Source organism: Hypomesus transpacificus, chromosome 4 (assembly GCF_021917145.1).
Source record: "Hypomesus transpacificus isolate Combined female chromosome 4, fHypTra1, whole genome shotgun sequence".
NCBI lineage: Eukaryota > Metazoa > Chordata > Actinopteri > Osmeriformes > Osmeridae > Hypomesus > Hypomesus transpacificus.
This window is the reverse complement of record NC_061063.1, coordinates 1,740,958-1,753,982: the sequence shown is the minus strand read 5'-3', so window position 1 is coordinate 1,753,982 and position 13,025 is coordinate 1,740,958. Positions and strand designations below refer to the sequence as shown.

The 13,025-nt window shown below is 40.6% G+C and overlaps 1 protein-coding gene across 2 annotated transcripts; it reads right to left on the bottom strand.

Annotated features, from left to right (window-relative positions):
* Nucleotides 1-613: 613 nt before the first annotated feature.
* On the bottom strand, nucleotides 614-11,880 carry LOC124467093. 2 transcript variants are annotated; one of them, XM_047019220.1, is made up of 14 exons: nucleotides 11,728-11,880; nucleotides 11,181-11,414; nucleotides 10,065-10,121; nucleotides 9,711-9,866; nucleotides 8,727-8,768; nucleotides 8,353-8,409; nucleotides 7,428-7,484; nucleotides 7,168-7,254; nucleotides 6,827-6,931; nucleotides 4,400-4,474; nucleotides 4,234-4,299; nucleotides 4,054-4,119; nucleotides 1,352-1,424; nucleotides 614-1,268 (listed from the first exon to the last, which is right to left on the bottom strand). In XM_047019220.1, exons 1-14 carry the CDS (start codon nucleotides 11,780-11,782, stop codon nucleotides 1,217-1,219), a joined length of 1,182 nt encoding a protein of 393 aa, XP_046875176.1. In that variant the 5' UTR covers nucleotides 11,783-11,880; the 3' UTR covers nucleotides 614-1,216. The 2 variants fall into 2 exon arrangements, with proteins under 2 accessions (XP_046875176.1, XP_046875177.1); XM_047019221.1 differs by lacking the exons at nucleotides 614-1,268; nucleotides 1,352-1,424 and adding an exon at nucleotides 2,908-3,971 and having other exon boundaries at nucleotides 11,728-11,802.
* Between the last annotated feature and the right edge of the window lie 1,145 nt (nucleotides 11,881-13,025).

The window sequence follows — 13,025 nt, the reverse complement described above, 5'->3', positions numbered from 1 at the left end:
CCTGTACTTACTGTAAGTCGCTCTGGAGAAGAGCGTCTGCTAAAATGACAAAATGTAACTACCTGAATTTCTTTTGCACAGCTAAGTGGTATTGCAGCCCTCACTTGACACTAGACATATCCCCAGCACTGGTATTGTAAGATACTAACATCAGCCTTAAATGTTTGTATTCTCAATTTAAAACACTCACCATCATACATTTATTGCTTTCCTACAGGTACACCTGCACTTAGAGATTAATGTTGTGTAATTTTAACTTGTTTAACTACATGCTCTTATGGTTTCTTCCCTTTAGCACTATTTTTTGGTTGTTCACAATATGTACTTCTTGTTTTTGACTACCTGCAATGCTGTGGGGCTATCTTGTTGTTATTATCAGTGACCTATGCACTTTGTGAAGCTCTCTCTTGGAAGTCGCTTTGGATAAAAGCGTCTGCTAAATGAATAAATGTAAATGTAAATGTAACCATATTAACACTGACATTTCTCTCTGAGGTTCACCATGGCTTTGATCGGTTTAAAGTTTTGGGATTATTACACTAATGTATTTAAGTGAGTCAACAATGTTCCCTTTTGTATACATACAGTGAATACAAAGACACTGATCCAAAGCATGGAGTTCTTTATTGAAGGTTTCTAAAAGAAAAAACATAGACTCCTGGAACTCCTCCTCTTACTCATCAGGTTCAATTGTGGAGCTCCTGGACCCGCTCTGCTGACTCTGATTGGAGGATGTGTCATGGCCAAGACCATGTCCCAGGTCTTTTCTAGTATGTTTTCCATGCCCCGGGATCCCTCTGGGAACACACAAATACGCTGGTTCAGCTGAATAACTTTGACCTTAGTTTAAGTATTAGACAGGCCCTGTGCATATGATGTATGAAAAAACTAGAATGGCAAAATTAAAGATTCTACGATGACTCACCAAATAATGGTTTGGTTTATGGGATGGCAAAATAATTTGCAAATGTAAAGAATATTGACCTTAACATGGCAAACCACATGCTGTCTGTATACAAGACACAGTGAGTGGCTGGGAAACAAGCTCTAGCAGGGCTAATATTCAACAAGCTTAACAGGGTGTGTTTATACAATGAGGGATCTAATGAATAAGAGCTGAGTTATGAATGAGGGGGTTGACCAGTGAGTAGCACCCTCCACTGTGGGGAGTTCCCCGTAGCCTGATGTCACGCAGTGTGATGTCACGTGTCTGATGTCACTGTCTGCAACGCAGTCTGGCCACGTCCACCTCGGGGCGCTCCCTACGCCTGGACACACACACATACCAGTTAATACTAATCCACAATGTTTTGCTTCTAGCGATATGAAACACGTTGTGTGTGTGTGTTACCTGCAAGTCTCAGCTCCTTCCTCACAGCTGGGAAAGGTGGTGACTGGGACTGGATCCCATTTGGAGAACACCTCTAAAAGGGGGAAAGAGAGACATCCGTTTCTACCCCTTTTCAGACCATGCTCTCCATAGTCCTTCTGGAGGGTGGGGATAGGGGGCGAGAGCTCCCTTCTGGAGGGTGGGGATGGGGGTGAGAGCTCCCTTCTGGAGGGTGGGGATGGGAGGCGAGAGCTCCCTTCTGGGGGGTGGGGATGGGGGGCGAAAGCTCCCTTCTGGAGAGTGGGGATGGGGGTGAGAGCTCCCTTCTGGAGGGTGGGGATGGGGGTAAGAGCTCCCTTCTGGAGGGTGGGGATGGGGGGCGAGAGCTCCCTTCTGGAGGGTGGGGATGGGGGTGAGAGCTCCCTTCTGGAGGGTGGGGATGGGGGGTGAGAGCTCCCTTCTGGAGGGTGGGGATGGGGTTGAGAGCTCCCTGCACACCTGCAGATGGACAGCATGATGGGGATCATTCTAATATTTATGTTTGTTCATATCTTTCAAGTTTTTATTGTCAGGTGCACAAACCAACACAAGGTCAGACTGGGCACTGAAATTCTTGGGACCAGACAACGCAAGGCAACCTGGCATTACATAGCATGTAAGTACTTAGATACAAAGATTACATCTACGATAAGCTCAAATAAAACAATATTAAACCTCCTAAATATACCTCATAAATTTTATATTATATAAAACATAAACCCTCCAAAATAATATGCAATATACAATACAATATGCTAGACCTCTAATACACATAATGACCTACGCTAACCTTGTAGACCTATATTGGGTCAGTGACATTTCACAACAATCAAATGACACTGAATCTCACTGCCCTAAAGGACCTACCAAGAATGAACACATACTCTACTCTCTCCTAACAAATGACTTGTCACTGGCGTTTAAAAAGAAAATACATGCGCTTTTGACTTCTACATTTACAACTTCCAAAGAGTTTAGTAAACACAAAATGAAAATACAATACAAGGTTTTGTCGTGCTCTCACATCTTCAATGCGGGCCTGTCTCTCTATCTCATAACGCATCCTCAGAGAAGCAATCTCCTTCTCCTCTGCCTCTATCTTCTTCTTCTCCACCTCCTTGCTTTTCTCCCCTATGAGGCAGATCTGCTCCTCGTTGTTGTCCTTTTGGTGTTGCAAGAAGAACTTAATTCCACTAATAATCGCCAAGTCACAGGAACGTGTTACACTGAACTGATATCGACTTTTAAATCAAGTGTTTATTTTTCACACCGTAAGAATCAAATTCAGAGATTGTTCAGAATGAATAAATGCAACTGTTATTCAAGAGCGGTGGTCAAAATAACATAAGGTGTATACTGTATAGTAAAACACAATGTATGAAAAAAGTCATTTCTGCCAAATCCCTCTTAGCCAATCAGTGCCCAGCTGACCTCCATCTCCTTCAGTTTCCTGATCTCCGAAAACGAAAAACAAAATCAGTTATTTTTTGTCTTTAAGTTTCAATGATAAACAAATAGTAAGAATCAAGTCTAATTCCTTATTTTCAAAGAAAAAATTAACTTTAATATTTTCACTTTCAGATGTATAAGTTCGAATTCCCTGGACTGTAGCCATCTCCGCACATATATCCAAATAGGTTGCACCAACTCACAATGAAAGAAAATATGATTTAAAAAATACATATATCTGTTTTACAAAATATACAGTTATTCATATCAACATTGAATCTAGATCTTAACATTTTGTTTGACGGATAAATCTAGAAAAAAAAAAATTTGAAAAGAAAATTGAATCTTACTACTTTAACCTCAGAATGGGAAATTATTTGAATTTGTACATGTATTCTCTTAATATCTTCCACACTTAATTCTTTAAGTACATATTGATTTCTTACAGGGTTGGGGTAACAACAGAATAGAATAATACTTCTATTATCTCTGCTGGTGCATTTCTTGTTATTGTTACAAATTTCAGTTAATTCATAAAATGTCATGTCTGATTACGCTGCAAACCTTTTTTTTTTGCCACAATTGTGATCATGAGGATTTACTCACGAAGGGACACTGCTGTAATTGAATTGATTTTACATGCCAAAGATTCAGCTGTCAATGTGAATAACCTAGTTTTCTTTTGATTAACTTGTATGGATAATTGCTACATAAAGAAAACGGAAAGACTGTGGACTATGTAGCAAATAATCTCATACTGAACACATTTCCTCAGCCCTCTAATCTTCTCTGACTGCATTAAGTTACTTTCACCAGTTCAGAAGCCACGGAAGACACACAAAAGTGTAAACTAGCTTGATTCAGTGCAAGATTAGCATATTTGTGTTGTACAGGCATAAACAAATCCAGTTTCAACAAAAAAAAATCTTTTGTATGAAACAATATATGGTATAATGCAGTCTCCAATGTACATCAGCATGATTTACATATTATACTGATCAGGTTAAAGAACTATAAATATTTGAATGAGAAAATTAGGATTACGTATGTAATTAATACACCAAATGGATCATTAAACACTGTAGATGATAGAGAACAGAAGAGAAGATCTAGGGAACCTCTGGATTCTGGGCCAAGAAGTCAGGGTTTTCCGCTGTTCAGAGGAAAGTTTACATCACATTAAAACAAAAACGTCAGAACAAATGTTCTCCTTGATGATGGAGATTGAATCTTACCATTGCTGAGATTTGTTGTAATGTTAGGGTCCTGGATTGTGTGATATATGGGGTTCATTCCATGAACTGGAATTAGAAATAAAATAGAAGAAAAAAAAAACATGTATACAGAAAAAAAGTGAAGAAAGCTAGTTAATGTAGATCTATAAAGAAAAGACCAAATAAATTAAAATAAACTACCTTCTTCCTGTGTGCCTGGTGCACCAGCCAGATAGTAGACAGAATGTTCTTTAGATCTTGGAGAACCTGGTGAAAGGGGGAAAAAAAATCTATAAAAGTAAAGACAGAGCCTATAAAGAATTTAGTAAAGAAAGAAAGAAAGACAAAACCTTTCTGTCACACTCACAAGATCCATCCTTTGGTTGTTGCGTCATATCTGTTATTTCTGCATAGACAGCTGGCGGTCTGTCTCTGTCACCCTCTAGTTACACATTGAGAGACCATGAAAGAGCATGAATACATTCACATTTAGTCATTTAGCAGACGCTCTTATCCAGAGCGACTTATAGTAAATACAGGGACATTCCCCGAGGCAAGTAGGTTGAAGTGCCTTGCCTAAGGACAAAACATAATTTGGCACAGTCAAAATCGAACTGGCAACCTTCTTATTACTGGCCCAATTCCCTAACCGCTCAGCCACTTGACTCCCTATACCAGCTCCAGCTATCCCAGAGGGATTTGTAAAGACATTATATTACTTTATTGAGTCAACACTTTTGTCCAGAGGGATTTACAAATTGTGCATTGTATTTGAAGGGGGTTGTAAGGCTTAAACAGATTACTCAGCATTGCAAGACAGATTTCCGGACTTCTTTGGACTGAACGGGATTTAAATCCCAATAGCACCTTTACAAAACACGTTATATCATTAATAACTCCTTGTCAGAGTGAGACATCCAAAATTGGATGCGGAGATTTGTAGTCTGGGAGACACCCTTGTCCCTTCCTTTTACATGCTAGACTGGAGTTGATGGAAGGAGTTTTTGCTTGATGGTTCTCACACCACATCGTGTGACTTACTGTTGTATTGGTAGTCATATGCTGATGAGTAAGGATTAAGATGTGGTCTGATTGGTTGTTCTTAAAGAAAATAATTGGGCATAAAAGGAAATGTGGAGCATTGTTCTTGAGATTCTTCCTGGGCACTATCCTCTCCCAGGACCTCAACTGGAAACTGAACATCGGCTCCCTCACAAAGAAAGCACAACAGAGGATGTTGTTCCTTCGGCAGCTGAAGAAATTCAACCTGCCAAAGACAATGATGGTGCACTTCTACTCAGCCATCATTGAGTCCATCCTCACCATCTGGTACGCTGCTGCCACTGCCAAGGACAAGAGCAGGCTGCAGCATATCATCCGCACTGCTGAGAAGGTGATTGGCTGGAATATGCCTCTCGCCACAAAAACAGTTTCTTCCTTTCCGCTGTTGGCCTCTTTAACAAGGCCAAGGGTTCACACTGACTTTAATGACTTCCTGCTCAAAACATATTCCATTCTGCACTGCATAACTGTATGTTGTACATTTGTGTTTTTTGTAATATTTGTATTTTTTGTATTTTTATATTGTAAATTACAGGCAACTTATATTTCATTTTCTTGTATATTTTAATTCAAATTCCACTTAGTATTGCTAGTATGTACCCTTAGTATAAATAGTCCACATATTTAAATTTAAGGTTCCTATATGTTTATTGTATGCACCTTCCTGCCAAAGCAATTTCCTTGTCTGTGCAAACATTCATGGCAAATAAATCCCCCCTTTCTGATTCTGAATCCCACTGCTGACTTGTCGCTAATTAAGTTCCTCTTTCGTGTGGGTGCAGTCTATCACAGTTCAAGATGAACACTGCAGCTTCTGCCTTTGCTTTGTGTCCAGAAGTAAGATGTGTAGGCTGGGAGACATTCCTGCTGGATTAGGGTTCGTATTGATGGTTCTCACACCTCATAGTGTGACTTATTGTTGCATTGGTTGCAGGGCTAGACTGGGAAAAGCCATTTTTGCTCAGAACGGCCCACCACAATCGGTTGGACACCACCCACCAGTACACCAAAAGAGATGTGATTGGGACAGCCCAGTGTCAGCATGGAAATTGAACCAATGGGCTGCTGTGCCTGCTTTATGGGCCGGTCGCTGGCCAATTTTAAGCTAATAAAAATGATATTAAGATTGATATGTATATATAACAAATCTATCATATCGGCCCCAAGTGCGTCGGCCCACTGGGCATTGGCCGTTATGCCAGATCACCAATCCAGGCCTGTTGTCATATCTGGATGAGTAAGGGTCATGATGTGTGCAATTCCAGCACACTGTCCAGTTTCTAATCCAAATACAGTCCTACACCTGTATTTATACAGACTCTCATAGTGGGATCTGCTGATTTAGAATCAGGTCCTCTTCAGTTCAATAATCTCACTCAGGATGATGTAATAACTACATCTGATCGTGGATCAGTCCATGTCCTGTTGAGAATGTGTTGTTCCAGCTCACATATGTTTCCTCTGGCCCTGTCCATCGTTCTTAATTCAAATCCACATCTTATTTTTGTCAGTACAAAGTGCGCAGCTTGCACAAGCACAAGCACAAGCCAAAGTACTGATTCAGTGCAACATCATGTTCTGTTCTGTGCCATCATTCAAACAGACTTAAAGACTTAAATACATAACATTTTCCTGGAGATTTTTATTCTCCTTCAAACAAATGAAAATACAATACTGTATTATCTTTTGTAATGCACAGACACCAGACGCATGTTTATTTGTTGTTGTTTACCTGATTTCCGAGCCCAGCATCTTCTAATGAGGAACCCCACCAGCAACAGAACCAGAACCAGAACCAGTCCTCCGGCAGCCACACCCAGAGGCAGTTGCCAAAGACCTGAGGCAGGATATGACATCAGAGAAAGATAGGAGGTAGAAATGAAGTGACTCTGAAGAGTTCCTCACTTTACTGAGACTTTATAATTAGCTGAGTGGAAACATACTGTATGTAGAGTTAACATTTTCATGTACACAGATCACTCCATAATGACGTAATAGATGGAGATGAGCAGACATGACAAATTGTGGATATCCTGTTCATCAAATAGTTGAAAGACGAATGTGTTGACTTACTCTTGTTCTTCTCACTCTTCGTATCTTTATTCTCATCCTTCTTTGTGGCTTCACTCTCTTTAGCCACTGACACTGTCCACGTTGTCACTGTCAATCAAGTCAAAACTTGTATTTCCATAAAGAATGACGGTCTGCCCCTTCTACAACGTACATTGTCACTTCTGTATGGTAATAAATGGGCAATTTTACGAAATGTATTTCCTACTCCATGAGATAAAGATTCAACAAGTTTATGTGACATTAACATCTGGAAAACTGACCTGTATTCTTAACTCTTGTGGTTGGGTTCTTAGTGGTGTGAGGGGTCGTGGTGACATCTGAAAGGAGGTATCATACAGCACCTTCATACATAGTCAGGACCAGCCCTGACAGTGTTGGACCTCGAGGCAACGTTTTAGATTATACCCTCCCCCCCTCCAATATGTACACATAACCCTGAGCTGTAAAAACATTGTAACATCTTGGACGATTATGTGTAATATCCTGCACGCTATCATTACATTGGTCACATTTCCTGTGATGAAAGCAGCCCATCCTGTGTATCGCAGCTGTCAATAACGCCTCAGACACTTCACATGAGAGGGTGCCCATTTCCAGGTGTGTACTGAAGCAGTAGCAGGCATGCTACGCTGCTGCTGGCGAATCTTACACTGACTAACGGCAGCTTCTATCAGCCTGTCTAGAGTGAGCCAAAAGAACAGACTACTGGCCAATATAAAGTGAATACTTAATGTTCTTTATCAGTGAATATCAGAGCGTGAGTGACAAAAGGGAACCATCACAATCATCTAACAGATGGAGGACAGACACATGGAGGCTTACTCTGATCATATTTCTCATCCTTCACTTTCTTCTTTTCCTCCTTTCTTCTTTTCTTTCCATGCCTCTCATTCTTTTCATTATCCGTGTTCTTCTCACCCTTATGTTTAATCTCATCCTTCTTTGTGGCCTCACTCTCTTCACCCACTGACACTATCCTAGTTGTCACTGTCAATCAAGTCAAAACTCGTATTTCCATAAACAATGACGGTCTGCCCCATGTGAGTGCTTTGTCCCTTTCGACACATTGTATATTGTCACTTGAAATCTAAGGTAATAAGCAAGAAATTCTACAAAACGTAACTCCTATTCCAAGTAACAAGGAATCAACACGTTTATGTGACATTAACATCTGGAGAAACTGACCTTTGTTCTTAACTCTTGTGGTTGGGTTCTTAGTGGTGTGAGGGGTCATGGTGACATCTGAAAGGAGGTATCATACTTCACTATTCTACATACAGTACAGTGACATGACACAGAGAATTACCTGCATGACAGTTTGAGCAATCCTTTCTATTGAGGTTATCTAGAACAGGGTCTAACATGTTACATGCGAGAGACACTAAAGAGGACCCCTCCTTAATAAGAGACTTTATAATGAGCTGAATGGAACAATACTGTATGTAGAGTTTACATTTTCATGTACACAGATCACTCCATAATGACCTCAGAGATTAAGATAAACAGACAAGACAAATTGTAGATATCCTGTTCATCAAATAGTTGAAGTACAAATTTACCTTCACCATCTTTATCATCATCGTCGTTGTCGTCATCTTCTTCTTCATGTTTGTTGTCAATGTTGGTATTGAATTAAGAGAAACAGTAAAATATCAATATTTGTTCCATATTGACAATGCACATTGATCAGCTAAAGAATAGATGCAAGGAACATTTAAACTGAACAATTTTAGGCTGCCAGGATGTGAATCTAATTACATGTAGGCATTTTGTGGGAAAAGTCATACTTCGCACTATACATACAGTACAGTCAAATGACACAGAGAATAACTTGCATAGCAGTTTGAACCATCTTTTCTGTTGAAGCTTTATATAGCAGTTATCTAGTGCAGGTTCTAACATGTTACTTGCAAGCAGGGGCGGACTGGCCATCGGGGATACCGGGGGAATCCCCGGTGGGCCGACGGGGTTGGGATGGTCCAAAATACCGGCCCGCTTCCATCACCAACCGCCGTCCCTCCGACATCGCCAGCACCTCCAACTATTTTCCATTTTACACAGCATGACCACACATAATTTGCTCTAAGACCGTCTAAAAGCACTGACTGACTTTTATATTCCTCCTCGCGATCTGTATTCACATTCACACATTTTCTGAAGTGTCTTCTGAAACGTGTTCTTACGGACTTCAGACGTTCAACGTAAGAAAAGATATATATGATGTCATTTCTTTGTAATCATCCAAAATAATGTTAAGTGTATGGGTATTTTTCCAAGTAGGCCACTGATTGGTCGATACGTGCGATGCATTGACTGGGCCGCACGCCGTGTATTGAGTGGGCCAGTCTGACAGTAACTCACTTTTTTCCCCCACTCCGCCCCTGCTTGCAAAAGAAACTAAAGAGGATCACACCTTAGTGAGAGTTTACATTTTCATGAGCACAGATCACTACATAATGACCTCAGAGATGGAGATGAGCAGACTTGACAAATAGTAGATATCCTGTTGATCAAATAGTTGAAAGACAAATGTGGAGACTTACCCTCTGTCTTGTCATCCTTCTTCTCTTTCTTTCCCTTCTTGTCTTCTTTTTTCTTTCCATCCTTCTTATTTTTCTTTTTATTCTTCTTGTTATGTTTCTTCTCATCATTGATGTTAAACTTCTTCGCTTCAGCCACTGACACTGTCCTCGTTGTCACTGTCAATCAAGACACAACTCTTATTTCCATAAACAAGGAGGGTCTGCCCCATGTCAGTATTTTTGCCCCTTTGACAACGTACATTGTCACTGAAGAAATCTAAGGTAACGGGTGGCCAATTCTACGGAAGGTATTTCCAACTCCATGTAACAAAGAATCAACAAGTCTACATGACATTACCATCTGGAGAAACTGACCTGTGTTCTTAACTCTTGTGGTTGGGTTCTTAATGGTGTGAGGGGTCATGGGGACATCTGTAAGGAGGCATCGTACAGCACCTTTATACATAGTCAGGACCAGCCCTGACAGTATTGGAGCTCTAAAAAAAAACAGTTTAGATTATACCCCACCCCCTACAATATCTGCATAACCCTAAACTATAAATCAACATTTCTGCAAGTAATTAAACATTGTAACATCTTGTAGGATTGTGCATCATATCCTGCATGCTATCATTACATTGGCCAAGTTTCCTGTCATGAAAGCAGCCCATCCTTTGTATTTCAGCTGTCAAGAACGCCTAAGACACTTCACATGAGAGAGGAACAAAACAGGACCTACACCTTAGTGAGAATTTCAGCCTCTCGCGTAACATGGACATCTCAGTGACTCTTTACTCAGTTGGCTGAACTGAGATAAATAATCAAACAGATCCCATTAAAATAGAAACCGAGGGTGGTGGAAGCTACTGTATTTTTGTCACTGTCATGCCAACACAAAACAAGACAAACAACAGTGGTGTAAACAAATTGAAACTAATGTAATGTCATGTTGTCATGGTAATGTGGTTTGGTTTGGTCACTCAAATCTTTCGCCTGCTATGAAGAGGGAAAAAAACGCAAAAGGTCCGACCCGTAGTAGGTATTAGTATCGTTTTTGGGTTATGAATGCGAAGTGAATACAACATGCATGTGAGTTGTAAACTCTGTCAGCACTCTTGTCATCAGTAGGGGACTGGGTATAGCTCAGTTGTCGAGTATTTTACTGCAGATCAAGAACTCAAAGGTTCATATCCCCCTTGTGCACTGCTTTGACCAAAAGCTTAATGATTTTTGTATTTGTATCAAACAATAAAGAGGGTAGGAATGCTGGTAACTTTAAATCTATCAAATGCTTCCAGAACGAACTGTACTAATACAGTTTTTAAGGACTTTTAGGACCACATGTTCTTCTTCTGATCTTCTTCTGGGACTGTTTCTGTGATGTTGAGATGACATGAAACAACACATCAGCTGACTTGTATTCTGAGGCCACAACAGAGCAGGTTCCTGGTGTATCTCTACCACACTGTCTACTGGCTCTCAGAGACTCACCTGGTGTCACTGTCAGATTCACCACAGGTTCATCGTTGCAGTAGTACACCCCACTGTCTGAGGAAATCACTCTCAAAATAGTCAGTGACCCTAAACCTGAACTAAAACGTTTGCCTGGGTCAGAAATGTTAACTTTCCCTCCATCTTGATCTCTGCTCCATGTTACATCACCTTCAGAGTGGCCACAACTCAGCGTGACGTTGGTCTTCTGCTGGACACTTTGACAGGTCATCTCTGTCATGACAAACATGGATGGATAAAGTATAACTGCTGTAGTCTCAGAATGTGACTACATGCAGGAAGCCTTACTTCACTGTGTATATCCTACATCATACAGGTCAGCCTCCAAATCCACATCCACTGACCATCAGAAAATATAATTATTTGGACAAGCTTTTGATATACCAATGCAAATAGATTCAAGGAAAGTAAAGAGAGTTTGAATATTTCATCAAATCAAAAAATTGCACTAAATATTATATGAAATTAGTTTCTCAAAGTCTTCCATTCAGCAAAACACTGTACACATAATGTGAAATGAGCTTACCTGCATAGTTCTTGCAGACCAAGACAGAGACTAGGAGGCAGAAGTAAGTGGTCATCGTGACTCTAATTTGTCTGGTCTGAGGTGAAGCTGAGAAAACATTCGGGTTGTTATTTTGTAACCAAGAACTGAGCGCACATGCACACACACACACACACACACACACACACACACACACACACAGAGAGAGACACCATTCTGACGTGGAAATTGACATCACACTGTTGAAATTATGAAGATGGTTATGATTATGGATTTATCTGATTTAATTTGAAACTCTCATTTATCTTTTTAGTATATTCTCTGTAGCTGTTGACTGATTGTTATGACCTCTAAACAACAGATAAGTGAGCCTAAGTGAGTCTAAGTGAGAGATCTGGGTGTCAAGAGCTGAGGAGTGTGGGAGAAGATTAGTTGTAGATGTGCATCTCCCTTCGCAGGCCTCTAGAGGCCCAAGCTATAAATCTAGTTGCACGTTTATTGCCCTACGCAAAGAGTCTTATCTGGAGCTGCCAGTCTATGGTCAGCATTAGCCCTAAGTGAGGAGGAATTCCTTTGTGGAAAGGCGTGAACACCCTTGTCTTAATCAAGAGATACAGAATCAGTTCTAAGAGAAAGCTGGTGTGCGGGCATCTAGTTGACGGCTGTAGAGTGCATGTCCCGAGGGGAGAAGACCAGTCTGATCTTGGGATCAGCTCACGTTTGTTCGGATTTTTGTCACCTTAAAGACCAATACACATTTTGCATCAAACTTTGCTGAGTTCCAGTGCTGTTTTTGAACTTTGAAGATTGTTTGAAGACTTACACAACAATTCTTCAGATAGAGTCTCTGCAGGTTGGGTGGTTCATGATGTAGTCAATCAACCTGCAGGTGTGCCTACTTGTGTTTGTGTGTGTGCATGCTAGACTTTGCAACCCCCAGTACTTGAAGGAACTAAAAAAGAAATTATATGATACATGGTTGTTACCTGAAAATTTGCTTGAAAATTGATCTTTTGCCCACTCCAAATGAACTGTGTTAGCTGATTGGACTGTTGTGTATGAATGTGGATCGTTTTCAACCCTCTATGTGGAATTAACTGGAGGCAGACAGGGATTGTGTCCTGTATGGATGTTTTTGCCATCCCTCCTCTCTTCCTCAGTTTCCTCTGTATTGTTGTCACCTGTGTTCATTCTGAACGTACATTCATTCTGAATGCACACACACACACACACACACACACACACACACACACACACACACACACACACTTCAGGCTCTTTACAAGGAACTACTTCTCATTCAGTATTAAAGAAAGAAC

Bases quoted from the DNA above. Each gene is read 5' to 3' on its own strand.
- LOC124467093 (XM_047019220.1), bottom strand. From the start codon at position 11,782: ATGACCACTTACTTCTGCCTCCTAGTCTCTGTCTTGGTCTGCAAGAAC. The intron at 9,867-10,064 runs GTCAGTTTCTCC...CTTGATTGACAG, and splicing joins CACAAGAGTTAAGAACACAG to TGACAACGAGGACAGTGTCA. The intron at 1,269-1,351 runs GTAACACACACA...GTGTGTGTCCAG, and splicing joins GAAGGAGCTGAGACTTGCAG to GCGTAGGGAGCGCCCCGAGG.